We start from the raw sequence: 22,158 nt of genomic DNA on the forward strand, positions 1-22,158 counted from the left end.
GTTTGCATAAATTTGAATTTCAAAGTTCTAGCGTTAAGTGTTCGTTTGAAAACATAACAATCACGGATTTCTGATTTTATTTTCAGCAAGGCTGTGCAAATATGATCTTCCAAATTAAAATTGCATCCTATTAAAATTATAGTGGATCAGACAAATGCCCTTCAAAGGCTGTATTATCCTTCAGCTACTAGTATCTAAAAATAAGTAAAACAATTTCCAAATTTGTTCGAGCACGCACAATTGTTCACGATGGTACATGTAGGAAACCCATAGTGTTTTGAATGATTGTAACACAACTTTTCGACAAATGAGGACTGTAGCACTGCCTCTTGAGTTATAGACGTCGCAAATTATGTGCATGAATCCAGTGATTGTGAAATGAGGACTGTAGCACTGCCTCTTGAGTTATAGACGTCGCAAATTATGTGCATGAATCCAGTGATTGTGAAACCTTATCAAAGAAACCTGTTATCAGTTGGTTGACAAAGTATCTAACTAGCCGCATACCAGCAGCGCATGCCTACGGAGTATATATCTCACAATCGATACGGTATTCCCGGGCTTTTATTTCCTATTATGATTTCTTTAATAGAGGATTGCTGCTAACAAGGAAGCTATTAAACCAAGAGTTCCGAATGGTGAAGTTGAACTCATCCCTTCGTAAATTTTACGGACGCCATCACGAGTTGATTGACCGTTATGGAATAACCGTTTCACAGATTATATCAGATATGTTCCTTATGTCGTAACTACAATACCCTTCATTTTTCACGATTGTGACCTACAGAATTAGACATTTTACCAGAGTTGTAATAACATAAGCAAATTGATAGGTGCCACATATGGAGCAGGATTTGCTTACCCTTTCGCAGTACCTGAGATCTCCCCCAGTTTTTGGTGGGGTTCGTGTTGCTCAGTCTTGAGTTTTCTATGTTGTTTCTTGTTTAGTATTTTTTGTCTGTTTGTCTTTTTATTATTAGCCATGACGTTGTCAGTTTATTTTCGATCAATGAGTTTGACTTTCTCTCTGGTATCTTTCGTCCCTAATTTACTATTAGAATTGAAAATACTTAAGTCATCGCCCATTCAGTATAATTACGATTATTTAAAGTCGTTAATGAATTCATCATAGATACTAGTAAGATAATTGAAATTTCATATTTGCACTTATTAGTGACGTTCTAAACCACAAAAGTTAAAAAGGCCAGATAAAGTACGAAGTCGAAGAGCATTGAGGACCAAAAATCCTAAAAGTTTTGCCAAATACAGCTAAGGCAATCTATTCCTAAGGGAGAAAAGCTATTATTTTAGTATTTCAAAAATAAATTTTCTAAACAGTAAATTTATAATATGATCATATCAATGATAACTCATGTCAACACAAGGCTGAGATGTTTTTGTGTAACTTATAACAGGTTAATAATTTGCTAACATACAACCGCAATACGTGGCAATTGTATTAACGAAAGTACAGACTCCAAGGTTTCGTCCCCGAGGGTATCACCAGCCCAGTAGTCAACACTTCGGTTTTGAAATGAATATCAATAATGTGGTCATTTAAATAAATTTCCTGTTACAAAACTTTGAATTTTTCGAAAAACTAAGGATTTTCTTACCCCAGGCATAGATTACCTTAGCCGTATTTGGCACAACTTTTTGGAATTTTGGATCCTCAATGCTCTTCAACTTTGTACGTGTTTGGCTTTATAAATATTTTGATGTGAGCGTCACTGGTGAGTTTTATGTAGACGAAACGCGCGTCTGCATGGCGTACTAAATTATAATCCTGGTACCTTTGATAACTATTTACACCACTGGGTCGATGCCACTGCTGGTGGACGTTTCGTCCCCGAGGGTATCACCAGCCCAGTAGTCAACACTTCGGTGTTGACATGAATATCAATAATGTGGTCATTTAAATAAATTTCCTGTTACAAAACTTTGAATTTTTCGAACAACTAAGGATTTTCTTACCCCAGGCATAGATTACCTTAGCCGTATTTGGCACAACTTTTTGGAATTTTGGATCCGCAATGCTCTTCAACTTTGTACGTGTTTGGCTTTATAAATATTTTGATGTGAGCGTTACTGATGAGTCTTATGTAGACGAAACGCGCGTCTGGCGTACTAAATTATAATCCTGGTACCTTTGATAATTATTTACACCACTGGGTCGATGCCACTGCTGGTGGACGTTTCGTCCCCGAGGGTGTCACCAGCCCAGTAGTCAACACTTCGGTGTTGACATGAATATCAATAATGTGGTCATTTAAATAAATTTCCTGTTACAAAACTTTGAATTTTTCGAAAAACTAAGGATTTTCTTACCCCAGGCATAGATTACCTTAGCCGTATTTGGCACAACTTTTTGGAATTTTGGATCCTCAATGCTCTTCAACTTTGTACGTGTTTGGCTTTATAAATATTTTGATGTGAGCGTAACTGATGAGTCTTATGTAGACGAAATGCGCGTCTGGCGTACTAAATTATAATCCTGGTACCTTTGATAACTAATTATTCAAAATGGAGAGGTCAATAAAACCTGACGAAACAAAACGTTTGGCTATATCTTACAATAATAGAACTTATGGAAAACAACTGACAACTATAAAAAGATTGGTAAGAAAAATCAAAATCGAAGTTGAAAAACATTGAAAACAGAAATTCACAAAAGATGCTACAAACTTGTTTTTTGTATTTTCGTCTGATTTGAGTTCGTTGTATGAAAATAATGAATGTTTACAAAATGTGTAATTCGTTGTACATTTAGTTGTAACCACAAAATCCAAGAAAATCCAACGAATAATATAATTAATCCACAGCACTTTATTTTATTTTACGTCAGGTTAGAACATATAGCAGATTAAGACTATACGAAGGAAAGTAACATTTTATATGATAAAGGCATGAATATAGGATAACTTAAATGCATTTTTAATTAAGATTGCCCTTTTCAGACTTTTCAGAAAGCCCAGCAGCAGCAGTAGTTTGGTCCGCAACTTCTTCCTGGGTAGGTACACCCTGGTAAACCATAGCCATAGGTCCTCAGGTTTAACTTCCCCGCATCAGGCTGGGAATTCGAGGGATTGTCTCGGAGCTTGCTATGACCTTTAACAATGAGGAACGCATCAAAGCAACTGACACTGAAATTCAAAAATATTTATTTGAATTTTATGTGAAATGTATTGATGTAGTTAAAACAGTTGGTGACATTATAAGCAAAACTCCTGCACTGATATGGTCAATCGAATTGAATACAGTGTAATCATACATTGTATAGCATGCACTGACCGATATGCGAACCCATTGAGCGAGTTAGTTTTCCTCATTTAATTGATGTTGTTTCCGTCGTTTGTGGTATTTCACTCGTATCTTTTTTCGCTGTAAAATAGTTATCCCATGAGGACGCGATGTGTCATGATCGGTGTAAGAGCACCCCGATGGCCGGATGACACACCAAGTCCGAGTGGGATAACTATTTTACATTCCAGCTGTTTTATGCTGTTTTATGAAGATGTGGTATGATTGCCAATGAGACAACTATCCACAAAAGACCAAAATGACACAAACATTAACAATTATAGGTCACCGTACGGCCTTCAACAATGAGCAAAGCCCATACCGCATATAGTCAGCTATAAAAGGCCCCGATAAGACAATGTAAAACAATTCAAACGAGAAAACTAACGGCCTTAATTGTGTTAAAAGAATTAACGAAAAACAAATATGTAACACATAAACAAACGACAACCACTGAATTACAGGCTCCTGACTTGGGACAGGCACATACATAAATAATGTGGCCGGGTTAAACATGTAAGCGGGATCACAACCCTCCCCCTAACCTGGGACAGTGGTATAACAGTACAACATACGAACGAACTATAAAAATCAGTTGAAAAAGGCTTAAATCATCAGATAGACAAAAAATACAAGTGGGAAAAAACATTTGCATTTCATAAAATCTAGTTTAAAACGCCACACAACCACTATAATATACTTTATATATTACTATATTATGTATACCCTTTATGACCCCCTAAACACGATGAGTAGATATCAAACAATGTAAACTCGCCCTATTGGCCAATCGGCCCACACTAGTAGTGTGCTCGCCTTACTTTTGAAAAAGTGTAAACTCTAATTGAACAATCAGTCTGACAACTCACTTATTAACGAACATGGTTTAAACCCCACTGAATAAAGGTCTGCCAACTCTCCCCACTTATATAAATATCTTGCTTCCTTTAAGTATGTTTAATTATTGATAATTCGTATCCAGTCGTCCTGGGGTAGTGGTTTGTGTCGTGGCTTGATATGCCAAAGGTCTTGAGTCCCAATCCCAGCATATACACTTGATTTTTTTTCTACGTGAATGTTGATAGCTTAGGCTGTGTTCACATTGACCTAAACTCGGTGTCGTGTTAGTGTAACTCACACATAAACTAAACATAATTACGTTCTCATTGATAAAACTCAATGTTTACATGTAGTTTAAATCATGTTTTGTCTTCATGCAGTCGATAGTCGATGTAGGCCTTGTGTAGGTTCAGTGTACACAAAACTAAACATTCCGAACTGTAATTTTTCCATTTATATGTAAAAAAGAAACAATTTTTATATAAAATCGAAACTCATAACACTTATTAATTAAGTTCTTTACAGAAATATTTGTCTAAACTTGATATATGTTTATTTGTTATAAAAAACACTTAACGTAGCCTTATTAACCCCTTATCAAAACTCATCCATCCTCATTGCCGAACACATAATTCCTTAGAAATGGTCTTCTCGAATCGACTGGACGTATACACTGACAGAAATATTTGCCATTGGTCTTTACTCAAACAACCGATTCACTCATAAATGCATTACTAAAAAAGATGGAGGTTAATTTTTTGTTTGTGAGGAATCTTCGATCCGTTAAAATACAATAAGAAATAAAAAAAAAATATCACCCTCAGCTTTTGCCCAAAAAAAAAACAACTTGTAGAAACAATACCATTTGAAACAAACAGAAAAGATAGAAATGTAGTGATCCTTAACATCGCAATTCTTTTTTTTTGTCTATAAGCACGCTGATGCAGCCTATATTTTTAATGCGTAGTCGAGACATCTTTAAACTACTGCAAATCATCCAAAATGACTTTCTTTTAGGAGCAATCACTTTACTTTAAAAAAAAAAAGGGGGGGGGGGTCTGAGTCCAAAAAGTAATATTCAATTTTTTTTCGATGGTACCAATTCAATATTTAACACTATAATGTATGGGGAAACTTTCGATTCAGACTATTTTTTCATTCTAATCATCTGTATGATCCGATTTTTTTTCAATTAAATTGTGGGAAAATCCCCCCCCCCCTTTTTTTTTTTTAAAGTAGGATGGTCGTTCCCTTACTGCTAGAAAGGTTGTTCGAAAATTTGAGTTCAGTTCTACGTAATGAACAATTAAATGACATATAGTTTACAAGTGTGACCACATCTTATGTACATGTAACTAAACAAGGTGTATAGATGTTGACAAATCTTATGTGAAACTAGTGTAGATTACATTAAACCAAATGTAAACATGTTTACTGTACACGGCGTTTGGTGTGAACACGGCCTTAGTTTTATAGTGGATTTGACATTCCCGCCAAAATGTTACAGAACAAAAGACGCATGCATAACAAAGAAACTCAAACTGGGGTGATCTGGTAGAGGTGATCCGGCTGAGATCACCCCTATTACAACGGTCCGTGTAACACTTATCAATTCAAAGTTTTAAAAAGTTTTGAAATTTTAGATTTTTGGAATTTTGATCAAAGTTTTAAAATATTAAAATTACAAATTGTGTTGAAGTTTTGAAATTTTGAAATTTTAACCAAATTATCAAAATATCAAAATTCTAAATATCGTTTATAAATTTGATATTTTAGAAACTTGATCAAACTTTTAAAATACTAAACCTAATGTGCAATTTTGATTATTTCACTTTTTGAAAGTTTATTTTTTTTAAATGTTTGCTTAAAATATCAAAAGTATAAAGGGGCGACAAGAGGGGAACCTGTAATCACTGATGTAAACACGGCTCTGATAAGAACTATTTTAGTTATAAATAAATAGCGTGAAATATATCAAATCATTCTTAATAACAAAATAAATAATGAAAAGAAGAAGTCGTTTTTTTTTTATGAAACATATTAGACATCACATGGGATAACAGTATCCTGAAATTTTAAGGTTGTGCATCTATCAAAAAAATATATATAATTAAACCTTTTTAAACCGGGATCAACTACGTTAATTTAAATCTCTTATATAAGGTTAGCGTTTGAGATAAATAATTCAAAGCTATTTTGTGTTCCCAGTGCCCAACATTTAGAAGTATCAGTGAAAAATTCGCCTTTTTGACGTTCCTGATGAAGGTAGATCCGGAAAAAGCGCTTCGATGGGCTGCCATACAACTTAAAACGTTTTCCTTTCTTGTTGATCGATTGCATGATGATAATATATTGCCTTTTATGATGTATTTCAGTTCCAACAAATGATACTGAAGGAATACTTAAATATAGCGTCGCAATAAAATACCAACCCTCCCCTATACCTCTAGCCAATAAAGAATGAAAAACACACAGTAATACGAACAGTAAAACGCACTTCAATAGGAAATACAAGTCCTATGTCAGAATAGGAAACAAACTAAGAAACTAATTAACATGCATGACAATGATAATAAAATAACAAAGGCCTACTATACATAAGGCTAGCAGTTACTGTCATACGCCAGCTCCAGACCACAATTAACTAATTGAAAGGTTTAATATGTCCTCATTATGCACACTCTCTCCCTGTTGCATTTATTGCTATTTGGTTCCGGAACATTCATGAAATATTTGTCACTGGCAACAACAAAAAATCGATAATTTAAAATAGGTTGTTTACATACAAATTACGAAGAAACATAAAATTCAACTTCCTAGGACAAAGTAGACCTTTATATAGATGGAATTAAATATGTTTTAACTTCACTTTGGTCAAACACCTCTTTAATTGTTTCGTTCTTATTTTGCTTGAATTTCAAATTTCAGTTTCAGCGTTCCGTATGTGAATTCTTTACTTCAAATTCAGCGTTTAACATTGTACTGGTTTTTCGAGAGCGACATTGGTGTACGGCCAAAAATGGAAAAAAATCCATCATGCAGCTGACAGTGTGGCTTCTCTTTAATCGCCCCATTCTGACTGGGTGTACATGTGAACTTTTAGTTTGCTAAAAGTCGATTGTCGTACGATAACTTCAAAATACCCAAATATCAAAATGCAAATACGGGACAGTAATATCCTAAATACAAAAAAATCTATTCCTTTTGTTTACTATAATAAAACAGTGGTTGATCTAGAACCTATAATGGAGCTACGTGTATGATAACCAGTCCAAACGTTGTCTTTAAATTAAGGTAGCAACCATGTAACTTTAAAAGTGTGGTGAGGTTGTTTTGTCGAAGCGCTAATAATTTTATTAAGTTTTTCATCGCCATCAATCAACTTGTCTGGTTCAAAATTTAACACTAAAAGGCATGGATAATTTTTTTTGTTCTCTTCTGGCACAGAATATTATATCATCAAATTATGGATCAGAATATTTTAATGTACCATTATCGAAGCCCCTAGTGGAAGTATCAAGTAAAAACAGGTACTATCTAAATATTGGTTCCCCAGAAGATTACCATTTATCGCTGATAAAAACTTTTGAACACAATTTTCAACTTTCAAAATGCCGACACCTACAACTGGATAGATGGGTGTTTAATGTAGTACAGCGGTTACTATTACATAAACATGAATGCAAGTTGGGTGCTTAATGTAGTACAGCGGTAACTATTACATAAATATGAATGCTCGTGAGAATAATGTTTATGGTATACGTTTATATATGATATGAAAGGTTTCAACTTTTACAAAACCAGAGCTATACGTTGGATTTAAAAGTTTACTTTATTTGGCCTTTTCAATTTTATTTGACTTTATTTGCCTTTTTAACTTAATTTGGTTCGAGTGTCAATGATAAGTCTTTTGTAAACGAAACGCGCGTCTGGCGCAAAAACCGGCAAAATTTATATTCCGGTATCCATCTATGATGAGTTTTTGTAGATACCTTGTAACAGTATCTTGGCTCCAATTTGCTGATATTGGATCCTATTACCGTCTTAATTTCAGCGTAAAAAGATCATATTAAAAACCTCCCACACTGTGGACTAGCACAACCTTAAACCATGCATTCAGTATCATGAAGCGCTTTTCTTGATCGACCTCCTTACGGAACGCTTAAAGCTGAATATTTAGGGCAAACAACTTACAAAGAACAGATAAAAACGTTTAAGATGATCTTTCATTCAGTACATGAAATGATATATTCTTTAGCCAACATGATTGCAGAAAGTAAGAAGTCGTAAAGCAAAACAGAAAAAAAAAATGAAATCAAAAGAGATAATACATCGTGTATTGAGCCTTTTTATGGCTTAGAGTTTAGTAGAAAATGAATATACATGCTCAACATAACCATACTATTTGACCTACTGCAAGTTGTTTAGTTTTTACTGTTACTCCCGTTTCTCCTAAAATATGGGTGCTAGAAAAACCAGCAGGTAAAATGGTCAATATCAGAGCCGTACGTCTGGTTTTGAAATGAATTATCTTCTTTTAAGAAATATTAATTTTGTCATCCTATTTTTCACCGCTTTCCACTGTCCGTTTTCATACATAAACTTTTAAGTATCAGTATGTTTTTAATTCATATTGTTTCGTTTCGTTTCGCTTTTTACAGGTATCCCTCTTATTGCCCCTTTTCTATTTTGATATTTTAAGCAAACATTTAAAAAATCAAACTTTCAAAAAGTGAAATAATCAAAATTGCGCATTAGGTTTAGTATTTTAAAAGTTTGGTCAAATTTCTAAATTATCAAATTTCTAAACGATATTTAGAATTTTGATATTTTAATAATTTGGTTAAAATTTCAAAATTTCAAAACTTTAACACAATTTGAAATTTTGATATTTTAAAACTTTGATCAAAATTCCAAAAATCTAAAATTTCAAAACTTTTTAAAACTTTGAATTGATAAGTGTTACACGGACCTACAACAAAGGAGCTGAGATGTAACAATTGATGGCTATTGATCAACGATATGCTACCGTTACCTTTATTAACATATGAAATAAAATCAGGAGTTCAATAGGGAAGTTCACATAAGTGTAATTATAACAAAAATATATTCCACTTTCATTTTGGAATGTTCGTTTTATTCACGCATTACAATTGTCTAATAGCTCACACAGAGTTGAGGAACAAAACAACATTTCTAGGTTCAATTATTTTTACTAATTGTTAAAAAGGAGTTTTGACATTAGACTATCTTGATACCGAAGACAAATTGAAAAACGTGTCTGCCTTCTTACACATATATATAAATGTCAAAAAAAGTAAAAACACAAAAATACTGAACTCCGAGGAAAATCAACTAGAGGCTCTCAAGAGCCTATGTCGCTCACCTTGGTCTATGTGCATATAAAACAATGGACACAGATAAATTCATAACAAAATTGTGTTTTGATGATGGTGATTTGTTTGTAGATCTTACTTTACTGAACATTCTTGTTGCTACAATTATCTATACTGAACTTGGCCCAGTAATTACAGTGGAACTTTGGGCCAGGTGAGCTAAAAAGGAAAGTCCGAAATCAAAAGACAAAAATCAAAAGTCCAAACACATCAAACGAATGGATAACAACTGCCATATTCATAAACCTCTCACTTGTATGACAGTCGTATCAAATTCCATTACATTGTCAACGATGCATGAACAAAACAAACATACTCAAAGAGTAAAAATGTCATAAATAGGGGTACAGCAGTCAATATTGTGTTATCATCTTAATCACTGTAAAAACCAACAAATGTAACGAAGAAGCACAAATAGACATACATCAAATTTAACATATTCATTTAACTTACTGTGGATTCATTTATTTTCGTGGGTACCAATTTTCGTTGTTTGAGGAAAACTTACAAATTCGTGGATATTTAATTTCGTGGTTTTGTCAAAGTCTACACTCATTCCTTTACAAAATTTGTATTTCGATGAACATTTGAATTCGTGGTTCTCCTGTACCCACGAAATCCACGAAAATTGGTATCCAACGAATATTAATGAATCCACAGCATCTTATTCGACTTTATTTATCTATGTACATTATGAAGATGCTCACCGTTTCTTTTGTTTTCTGATTGAAGCCAGTATTTATGGCAAGCCAAAGTGGACAAAAAGAACTATTTTCTAATATTAAAAAAATCATTTTCTAATATTAAAAAATAAGGTACTTTTAAATATTAGAAAATGATTTTTTAATATTAAAAAATCATTTCTTAATATTAGAAAATCCTTTTTTAATATTAGAAAATCCTTTTTTAATATTAGAAAATCCTTTTTTGATATTAGAAAACCATTTTTTAATATTAGAAAATCATTTTCTAATATTAAAAAGTACCTTATTTTTTAATATTAGAAAATGATTTTCTAATATTAAAAAATGATTTTCTAATATTAAAAAATGATTTTCTAATATTAGAAAATGATATTTTAATATTAGAAAATGATTTATTAATATTAGAAAATGAATTTCTAATATAAGAAATTACTTTTGATTTTCTAATATTAGAAAATGAATTTCTAATATTAAAAAATGATTTTCTAATATTAGAAAATGATTTTCTAATATTAAAAAATGAATTTCTAATATTAAAAAATGAATTTCTAATATTAAAAAATCATTTATTAATATTAGAAAATGAATTTCTAATATAAGAAATTACTTTTGATTTTCTAATATTAGAAAATGAATTTCTAATATTAAAAAAGGATTTTCTAATATAAGAAAATGATTTTCTAATATTAGAAAATGATTTTCTAATATTAGAAAATGATTTTCTAATATTAAAAAAGGATTTTCTTATATTAAGAAATGATTTTTTAATATTAAAAAAGCATTTTCTAATATTAAAAAAGCATTTTCTAATATTAAGAAATCATTTTCTAATATTAGAAAATCATTTTCTAATATTAGAAAATCATTTTCTAATATTAATAAATAGACTTTTTCTTTTTTAATATTAGAAAATGATTTTTTAATATTAGAAAATGATTTTTTAATATTAGAAAATGATTTTTTAATATTAGAAAATGATTTTCTAATATTAGAAAATAGCTCTTTTTGTCCACTTTGGCTTGCCATAAGTATTTATCTATGTACATTATGAAGATGCTCACCGTTTCTTTTGTTTTCTGATTGAAGCCAGTATTTTATTCTTTGCACCAGCACATAAAGCTTTGCAACTTTTCCCTACTTTTGGGCAGTTTCTTCGAAGAGCAAACACCCAACCTATTCTGCCTCTCGCACAGTAAGATTGTGCCATCTCATCGAAGTAGTTGTATGTCACCTTTCCATCATACTCCTTTAGTAGAAGCACTAAAATTGTACAAACATTGTATTATTTTTAATTTTAGTTTCTTTTGTACAATTTGGAGTTTAGTATGGCTTCCATTATCACTGAACTAGTATATATATATATGTTTAGGGGCTAGCTGAAGGACGCCTTAGAGTGCGGCAATGCTACATTAAAGACCTGTTGGTGACCTCCTGCTGTTTTCTGTTCTATGGTCGGGTTGTTGTCTCTTCGACACATTCTTCAATTCCATTCTCAATGATACCCTTTAAAATATCATGATTTGAGTTATACTGTTACCATTCAAAGCTATTTCAATCAAATGAGATTTTCATGTACACCATTTGTTATACATCAATTTAGATATAAGTACAAATTTTGAATTTCCTTATTTAAATAAAAAAAAAAAATCTATACTTTTCCGTGTACCAGATTTATTTTCACAGATATTCAAATTTTAAATCATGCTGTAGGAAGTAACTGACACTGTAAAAACGCATAAAATGTATATACTATTGGTGGCCTTAGGTTGTTTTCTTATCTTTGTCGGGTTGTTGTCCCTTTGACTGCTGAATCACTGCTTTTGACATATTGTGTATGTTTGTTTTGTTCACGCATCGTTGTCAATATAATAGAATTTGATGTGACAGTCATACAAGTGAGAGCTAGCTATAAAACTATGGAAAGCCAACGGGGTCAAAATTCTTAATTCGTAACTTGTCAATTCGTAACTTGTAACTGTGCAATTTCTAAATTGTTAATTCTTAAATTGTTAATTTGAAACTTGTTACTGTGAAATTCATAATGCTTAATTCGTAAATTGTCAATTTGTTACTTGCACCTTTGTAGTTTCAACATTCTTAATCGGTAAATTGTCAGTTTGTTACTTGTAACTGTGCAATTCGTAATGCTTCATTCGTAAATTGTCGATTTGTAACTTGTATCTTTGTATCAAATAATATACAAAAAGACAATTTACCAATAAAGAATTTTAAAATCTACAAGTTACAAATTGACAATTAACAAATGAAGAATGTTGAATTTTGATACAAAGATACAAGTTACAAATCGACAATTTACGAATGAAGCATTATGAATTGCACAGTTACAAGTAACAAACTGACAATTTACCGATTACGAATGTTGAAACTACAAAGGTGCAAGTTACAAATTAACAATTTGCGAATTAAGCATTATGAATTTCACAGTAACAAGTTACAAATTAACAATTTAAGAATTAACAATTTAGAAATTACACAGTTACAAGTTACGAATTGACAAGTTACGAATTAAGAATTTTGACCCCGTTGGCTTTCCATAGATGAGAGAATATATATATATATATACGTAGCAGCAAAATCGAGGGTGCAGGCAATTTCACAACAAATGTACATGTATAGGTTTTTGGTGTTTTCGCTATTTTTGTTTCGTGTTTATAAATTGATTCTTGTTTCCGCTCCTTGTTTCGGCTTGTTCTCGTGTTTCCTGTGGTGTCCTCACCACATTAAATGTACAATTTTTCACTGTGCATCTTTTAAATCTGGAATTTTATAAAAAGAAATCACTTATTAGTTCTTTGTTTTTTGGGGAAAGACGGCTTCAAGCCGTCAATCCCCTATGGGATTGACCAGAGTGACACTCCCTCACATCATTCATTTTGTTTTTATACATGTTATAGTGTGGAAAACCTCCAAACAAATCTTACTTAGATTGAAGAGAAGGAGACTCAGAAATGAATAGTTTGACTTTAAACACTTTTTTACACATTTCCCTTCTGTTTCTCACGAAATTATCGTATCTTGAACTCTCCTTTACACTATTTACGTTTATTTTACAATCCGGAAAAATTAGTATGACGAGATATTCTAAATATATCCAACCTACATTGTATTTTATAGTGACGTCATTCATGGAAGAAGCAGGGATATCCTTCACCAGTTCACTTGTTATTTAAATCATTCTTAGAGATCGTGCACTAATTACAAATTCGTATTTGTTAAATCTATTATAACATAATATTGTTTACTGTAGATGATTTAAACATCAACATGCAATACTTTAATTTGTAGGTCAACAACTTTCAAAATAAACAAAGATCGTGGGTTTACATGAGACAGGGAAAGAAACGATTTTGTTACTTTTTTCGGGTCTCATTAATTAGAGACAAGAAGCGTCAAAAAGCGACACGAAGGGTCAAGAAGACTATTTAGCGACAAGAAAAAAATATTCTTCTTGTCGCTTCTTGACGCTAAAATTCTTCTTATCGCTAATTAGTGGGACCATTTTTTTCTGTAAAAATTCTGAGAATCTTCCTCCAATTCAGGAGCACCTCAATTGATGAGTAATTATCCACTAAAATAAAAGTTAATGTATTTAAACACTTCAAATGTGACATTTCATTGGATAAGTAGTCTTCTATTAAAACTGAATTTTTGTGTACCTACATAATCATTGTAATGTTTAAAAAAAAAAAAAAAAAAAATTGCATTTTGTAGTTTAAACATATTTATTATTTACAAATATTTCAAAATTAAGATTTGGAAACAAGCTTCACACAGTTTACTTCACTCATATTGGTTTTTTTATTAGTACCTGTTTCCCTGTGATGAGAGTTGTAACTCAGAACTTTAACAATGGAAATTTAAAACTGAATAGATTATTCAGTCCACACTTTCTAAAGAAAAAACTTTAAAATCCAAGAGTACTGTCACAAAAAATGGAAAATGGCCCTAGCCTGCAGTTCAGTGGTACACAATCAAGATTTCAGAAAATATTGTAGTTGTCGTGAAATGACAGAATTCAGTTGAGTTTTAGATAATTAGCTATCAACTTGCATCAAATGTTTAGATTTAGAAGATGCAGATCTCTTCCATTGGTCCAAATTGAATCCTAAACTAAGGAAATGAAATTACATAAACAACATTTCAATATTGTCAACCTTTCTACATGTTCTAGCTGTTCTCTTTTTCATTCTTCATATGAAAACTATCAAAAGATACCCCCCCCCCCCCTTTTCCAAAAACATAATTAAATAGAAACAAGGTCCGTCTTTCCCCTCAGAGCTATTCAGCTCTTTGATTAAAACTCCTTATTTTCGGGGATTCTCAACCGTAGTGAAATATACCCGGGGCATATTTACGTTGCTTAGAGCTGCAATTTGATTGGTTAATGAAATGATTTTGTCACGCATGTCAAATTTAACTCTTTCCCTTAATTCGAGAAATATTGAGTAAGTGCAGACGTGTTTTAAGGTTCATCATAACCTTTTGGCTAAAATGGCCGTATTTACACACCAAATTTTACTCTGAGTACAGACTAACCTATACACCTGTAACAGTTTTAAGGGATGGCAGGAACTAGATATATAAATTTTAAATGCATTTTATGTTTCAGAAAATTATAAACTTTTCTAGATTTTGCTATCCATTTTTTTTCGTTCTTGCAGAAGGTGCAAAAATTAACTAAGTAGTGAAAACGATTGAGAAGCTCCCCTCGTATAATCAATGTTGTGAGTAGTATTGATTTAAATGGACAATAGATGGACAATAGACACCTGTAAACAATAGGTGATTTAACAGGTTTAAACTGTGTAACTGAGTGGACCGTATCAAATGAAACTCGGGTGTTTGTTTATTTTGCTATCTTCTGCAGACTGGAAAAAAATGCACATCAAAATGCAGGTAAGTTTTTAATTTTCTGAAACGTAGACTTCATATAACTTTTATATATCTAGTTCCTGCCATGCCTTAAAACTTTCCTGGATGTACCAGTTTGTCTGTACTCATAGTAATTTTTGAGGTGTAAACACGGCCATATTTTTCAATTCCTTATGATGAACCTTAAGTTTGAAGTTAAAAAGATAGAATTTATGGCAAATACAAGCATTGAATTGACAATGAAATAGTTAAACAGTTCATAAAAAGACCCATCATTTAAATTTAGTACAAGCAGAGACATAAATGATATAATACATTATAGGTCTCTGGTACAAGTTATGAGTGGGTAAAAATATCATAATCTAGAGTACAATGCCAATCCCTGAGATTAAAGAGTATAATTATGTATTTCAACTTTTCCTGTGAATTTTATACTGCTGTCGATGTCAATCTCTGTATATGCTATAAGAAATCACCCTAGACATTAATACATATTTGAGTGATAAATGATCCAATAAACGTAAACATCCAGATGACAGAAAATATAAAATGGCCGACTCTATTACAAGGATCTTATATTTAATTGTTGATACGAATTAAACGTGCTTAAGTTACCAAAGGTGGCATTTAAATTTTACTACTATAAAGCCCTTGATTCACAGCTAATTTCAATGTATGTGGAGATCAGTCAAATAAAATAAACTGACATGAAAGATGATTTGGGTGTGCTTGAGTCTTTTTCTTTATGCAGGGTACCCAACTTGACTAAAATGGATTTGGCTCATTTAATTTCCATAAGGTTTTGATAAACATGTTTTTGACCTGTTGACAAATATAAGAATTATTCAAGAATATTCATTATTGATTATTATTCAGATCCACACAATTATTTCTCTTTACTATTAGGCCACACCAATTTAATTTCTTGTTCTACGGATTTTTGGACTCCAAAAATTGGGGCGAGCGAGCGATTTGAAAATTTTAATAAAAAAATATTTAATTTGCAAATTTTTGAGGCGAAGCTGAAAAAGTAAAGGGGAGCCATTATAATTTTTTTTTGTAAACATAAAATAGTAGGTTTTGACTATATTAAAACTTGATTTATGACTTGTACCTCGACATTTTTTTAATTTATGCAGTATTTTTTCCCTGTTCAACAAGAAATAATTGAATAATTAAATCTGGTCTATGTATGTGTGACTGACAATGAGACAATTCTCCATCCAAGTCATAATCAGGTTCAGAACAACCCCTAAATGTTTAGTCCAAATAATTATGACGTCTTGAAAGGCTATTATAATTTTTTTCTTTGACGCCTTACATCAAAAGCGTCAAAGAAAAAAATTATAATAGCCTTTCAAGACGTCATAATTATTTGGACTACTAAATGTTATGAATATCCCTATTATGAGGGGTCAAAATAAGTTATAATATAGTTTTTTTGGTAAAAAAGTACAAAAGGGCTTATATTTTCCCAAAGAACTATAATATTTGGTATTAAATGGTCAAAACATGTTCAAAATTTTTTTAATATTCCCGGACTTTAACCATGTTAACACATTTATTTAACAGTTTAATATTATTCAAAATAAGTGGACCCATCCCTCTTTTAGAAAAGTTGTTTAAAATATAATGTATTTCTCCTCTTTTTGAGTAAAAAAATCTAAGTTGTCAAAGGTTTTGTATAGTAGCACTGTACAAATCCTTAGTATTTCTATTTTCTTTTCTACAACTGTAAACATGGTAAAATTACCCCTTCAAGGCCCTGGTCTGAGGGAGGGTTGGTCCCAACCTGATAATAACAAACATAGGTCAAAGTACAGCCTTTTACACAGAGCTTTGATCAAGACCAACCAGCAAGCTATAAGGGACCACAACTTAGTATTGTACACAATTCGAACAGGAAAACCAACGATCTAAATTATATTTCCAAACGGGAAAATTCCAATGAACCACATGACATCAACAAACGATAACTGCTGAACCACAGGTCCCTGAATCAACCAGGACAGGTGCACAACACTGCAGCGGGTATGACCGTCACCATACATTATAATTGCAGTTGAAGGCAAATCCTTCAGAAGTTCTTTGTACTTTATTTTAACAACAAACATATTTTTTATAGGGAATATAAGTATGGGGAAAGAAACCAACGTTTTGTTCTGTACTGGTATTTCTATTTATATCGGAGCACGCCCGCTTGGAATAAATTGGTTTCATGCTGAAACAAATATTCTCACAAATATTTACAGTGTTGTGGGGTGCTGATAGGTTTAAAATCGTTATATAAAGGCTAGACTGATTTTAAAAAACAAATGTTGAGATCATTATATAATATTTACAAAAAAAAACGGTGCGGGAAATGGACATGATTTCATTTCTGGATGCGGGAAGCGGGAATTTAATAAAAAAAAAAATCTGTTTTGAAAAAAAAAAGTGCGGGCGGGTCCGTCGAACAAGGAATCAAATTGGTGTGGCCTTAGTATGCGAGAAAAACTCAGCTGATATTTCAAGAGTCAACTCCCCTATGCAGAGGTGGATTATGGGTAAAGGCCAGGGATCCCATTTGCTGGGGAAAATTTGGTTGAATATAAAATGAAGCAACCGTCTTAAGTAGTCGGTGCAACCCTCCCCCCCCCTTTATGAAAATTCATGGATCAGCCACTGCTAGGTCTAACCCACTGGAAGCCCAGTGGCAAATATTTTGTGTATATGTAACGGTTTATTTCTTCCTCTGTGATATTTTATCCTGAGGATCATTTGTCCAGGTAATATTTTTCCAGGCATGGTATTTAACAGGTTGATTTTTTCCAACGGAATGAAAATCTATCTGTGTTATGTGGATAGTATATATCGGTATATATTTGCCGTACTATATTTCACAGAACCGTGTGAAATAGAGTCCCATTAACTACAATGTCAGTTACAATCAATCAATATATACCTGACTATAATAATGAAATGTTTCACAAAGGTAGAACAAATTTGTATAATTTATCAAAGGGAGGTAATTATGAGAAATTTATATTTTAAAGATATTAATATAATATATTTCTGAATCTATTTCATAGTGAAATTTTTCTTTGAATCTTATTTTTAGCTCACCTGGGCTTAAAGGCCATGTGAGCTTTTCTCATCACTTGGCGTCCGTCGTCGTCCGTCGTCTATCGTCGTTGACAATTTTTCAAACATCTTCTCCTCTGAAACTACTGAATGGATTTGAATGAAACTTAGCATGATTGTTCCTTAGTATATCCTGCACAAATTGTGCGCTTCGATTTTTGATCCGTCAAAAAACATGGCCGCCATTACTTAAAATAGAACATAGGGGTCAAATGCAGTTTTGGGCTTATATCTCAAAAACAAAAGCATTTAGAGCAAATCTGATAGAAGTAAAAATGTTCATTAGGTCAAGATCTATCAGCCCTGAAATTTTCAGATAAATCAAACAAACCATTGTTGGGTTGCTGCCACTTAATTGGTAATTTTAAGGAAATTTTGCAGTTTTTGGTCATTATCTTGAATATTATTATAGATAAAGATAAACTGTAAACAGCAAAAATGATCTGCAAAGTAAGATCTACAAATAAGTTAATGTGATCAAAATTGTCAATTGACCCCTTAAGGGGTTATTGTCCTTTAATGACAATTTTTCACAATTTGTTCATCATATTTGCTAACTTTAAAAAATCTTCTCCTCTGAAACTACTGAATGGACTTGGTTGAAACTTAGCATGATTGTTCCTTAGATTATCCTGCACTAAGTGTGTGCTTTGATTTTTGATCCGTCAAAAAACATGGCTGCCGTTACTTAAAATAGAACATAGGGGTCAAATACAGTTTTTGGCTTATATCTCAAAAACGAAAGCATTTAGAGCAAATCTGACATGGGTTTAAAATGTATATGAGGTCAATACTATCAGCCCTGAAATTTTCAGATGAATCAAACAACCCATTGTTTGGTTGCTGCCACTTAATTGGAAATTTTAAGGAAATTTTGCAGTTTTTGGTCATTATCTTGAATATTATTATAGATAAAGATAAACTGTAAACAGCAAAAATGATCAGCAAAGTAAGATCTACAAATAAGTTAATATGACCAAAATTGTCAATTGACCCCTTAAGGGGTTATTGTCCTTTAATGACAATTTTTTCACAATTTTTTCATCATATTTGCTAACTTTAAAAAATCTTCTTCTCTATAACTACTCAACCAAATTCAACCAAATTTCAACTGAATGATCAGTAGGGTGTATAGAATAAAGTTTGTGTTTTATTTCTATTTCGTCTAAAAACATGGCCGTCATGGCTAAAAATAGAACACAGGGTAAAATGCAGTTTTTGGCTTATATCTCAAAAACTCCAGCATTTAGAGCAAATTAGACAGAAGTTAAAGTATTTATTAGGCCAAGGTCTACCTGTCCTGAAATTTTCAGTTGAATTGGGTAACTGGTTTTTTCAGGTATAATGCCCCTGAATTGATGATTGCCTGGCATGGTTCAATATGTTCAATAAGGCATTGTTTACCAGGTGAGCGATTCAGGCTCTTTAGAGCCTCTTGTTTATATATTCATTTACATGAAAAGATGACTTACAACTTGATTTAATAAGACATATAACATTTCACAGGTCATGCAGGTAAATACTATCCAGCTGTTAAACATGCTTTTGTTCCAATATATTGCTATGCTATGATTTATCTGATTTCCATATAATCAACAACTACATCTCTGTCATCAGACAAAACTACTGTAAACCAACTTATCTTTCGTGGATACTTTATTTCGCGTTTATACCCATCTAGTCAACTTCCCATCGATTTAATTTCGCAATTTTCTTATTCACTTTATGGTTTAATAGGGAAAGATCCAAGTTATACCTTTTCGCGACGATTTAATTTCGCGTTTTTTTTCTATTCACCAAAGTCGCGAAAATAAATAGCTTGTGATATTTAGTTGGTTTTACAGTATTTATATAGTTAAAAATATCATCATAATCAAATTCTTCTATTACTTTTAACAGTAGTATTGCAACTATATTTCTACCTTAATACTTTTAAATTTATATTTGAACTGAGATCAGAAAACATGTATTTCACTAACCTTATGATATTATTTTCACAATTAGGATCTTTATAATTACTTCTGGTTTTCTTCCCTTTGTTTCATGATGATTTTCTTTTTAAAAGGATGATATTGACTTGAATATTTCAGGAAATTTCAATGATAATTTGTGTAATTATTTCCCATTATAATACATTTTTTTTTTTAACAATTTCGCTTTAATTCAAATACACGACTATTATTTCATAGTATTTTTAAGGGATAAGTTTTTTCTAATAATTACTTATATTATAGTATTCAATAAGTTAACTACCGAAATAGAATTTCACGGCAAAGGAAAAAATATCCCAGGGAAATATTTTCCTCCAGATAAAAAATTAACAACAACTACTGTGACATTTTTTCCTCCAGATCAAATTTCACCCGGATATAATTTTGCTTTACATACATTCAGAACTTAATATTGAATTAAGGGGCAATGGACATTGGTATTACTTGCCAAGTTGAGTAAAATCTGATATAGACACATCAGGTTTTTAATTTATGTATTGTATTTTATTGTTTAATATTGACAGTCAATCTTGTGATTCTTTTATCCTATGGCTAGGTTTAAGTAAATGTCATATCAGCTAAATTTCCATTATATGCCATCTAATTACCCCCCTGCCCCCCCCCCCCCCCCCCCCCCCCCCCCCAAGTTTATTTTGAATTTAATGTTTTTGACTCATCAATCCTCTTCCTGTCATCACAACTTCTCTAAAACTACTAACAGAATTTTAGGCAACTTTGATTCAACTTTTTTCTTGGGGTTATGTCCCTTGGAACTAAGAATTTTTGCATAAATTTACTTAATACTGCTGCAGCTGTTTGTCACTGTAACACTTTTGAATCTGAACTACAGAATTTCATGAATACTGTGTAAAAATGTGTCTTGACACCCTGCCTGCTAACCAACATGGTTGCCATGACTAAAAATAGAACAATTCTGTTAATGTCAGTATCAACAGTGATTGGTAACTTTGCTGTGACAACAAATTAAAAACTAATATTAAACATGGCAAAATCAATTAAAGTTTACTTGATGATCTTTTACAGTAACTTTTTACAAAAAAAATAAAATGTATGTTCTTGAAACACCAGCACACTCTAGCTCATACTTGTTTTAACCTTGAAAACTTAAAATGATAAATGGGTTTGAAGCAGTTAAAATGAAAAGAAAGAATCAAATTTGAGTATGTGAGAATGCTGACATAGGTTTCTTTAATTGTAAACAAAATAAAAATATTTGAAACAACATGCATCATGTACATTGTAAAATAATTTGAAATTTCTGACATAATGAAAAATTGAATTCAAATACCCTCTTTAATCAGTACAAATTATGGCTTTGTAAGTGTCAATGTTGTTTCTTTTAAATTACATGTATTTATCATCACTTTAACAAACATGTTGAGTTAAATTATGTTTTTTAATTCACCTTTTACATAGCATTCCGGATTTTAATACCACTTCTAAAGAAAAGAGATTCTACACACATGACTTTAACAAAATATCTAGAGTTCCTCTTTAAGTATATCTTTTCATGGAAGTTATTGAAAAAAAAACATTTTTAATGTCAATTTTTTGTTATATATTAACTCGGATAGAATTTTCTGATACATAGCCAGAAATTAGTAGTGCTTTTGGTCATTAATATTCGTAATATGTAAATGAGAATTGTACCACGTGATTATAGTTTGAACTAGACTGGCTTGATATCATTAAAATCTTTAAAACACGGATATTATAAGTTGCCCGTCACAGAGTCCTTGTTTATAATCACTCTGATATTTCCACAAAGTTGTCAGGTGGTCAAAATCAAAACAATGAACGCGAACTAAGTGAAATTTTCATGTTCTCATGAGTTTATTCTTCTTAAAAAATTGGCATTTTAACTTTACATGGGAACCTAGAGTTAAACGA

The 22,158-nt window shown here is 31.8% G+C and overlaps 1 protein-coding gene across 1 annotated transcript; it reads right to left on the reverse strand.

Moving 5' to 3' along the window:
- Positions 1–2,806: 2,806 nt before the first annotated feature.
- On the reverse strand, positions 2,807–11,546 carry LOC134719367 (uncharacterized). The gene is made up of 2 exons (XM_063582370.1): positions 11,302–11,546; positions 2,807–3,143 (listed from the first exon to the last, which is right to left on the reverse strand). Exons 1-2 carry the CDS (start codon positions 11,445–11,447, stop codon positions 2,963–2,965), a joined length of 327 nt encoding a protein of 108 aa, XP_063438440.1. The 5' UTR covers positions 11,448–11,546; the 3' UTR covers positions 2,807–2,962.
- Between the last annotated feature and the right edge of the window lie 10,612 nt (positions 11,547–22,158).

This window comes from Mytilus trossulus, chromosome 5 (genome assembly GCF_036588685.1).
Source record: "Mytilus trossulus isolate FHL-02 chromosome 5, PNRI_Mtr1.1.1.hap1, whole genome shotgun sequence".
NCBI classification, from domain to species: Eukaryota; Metazoa; Mollusca; class Bivalvia; order Mytilida; family Mytilidae; genus Mytilus; species Mytilus trossulus.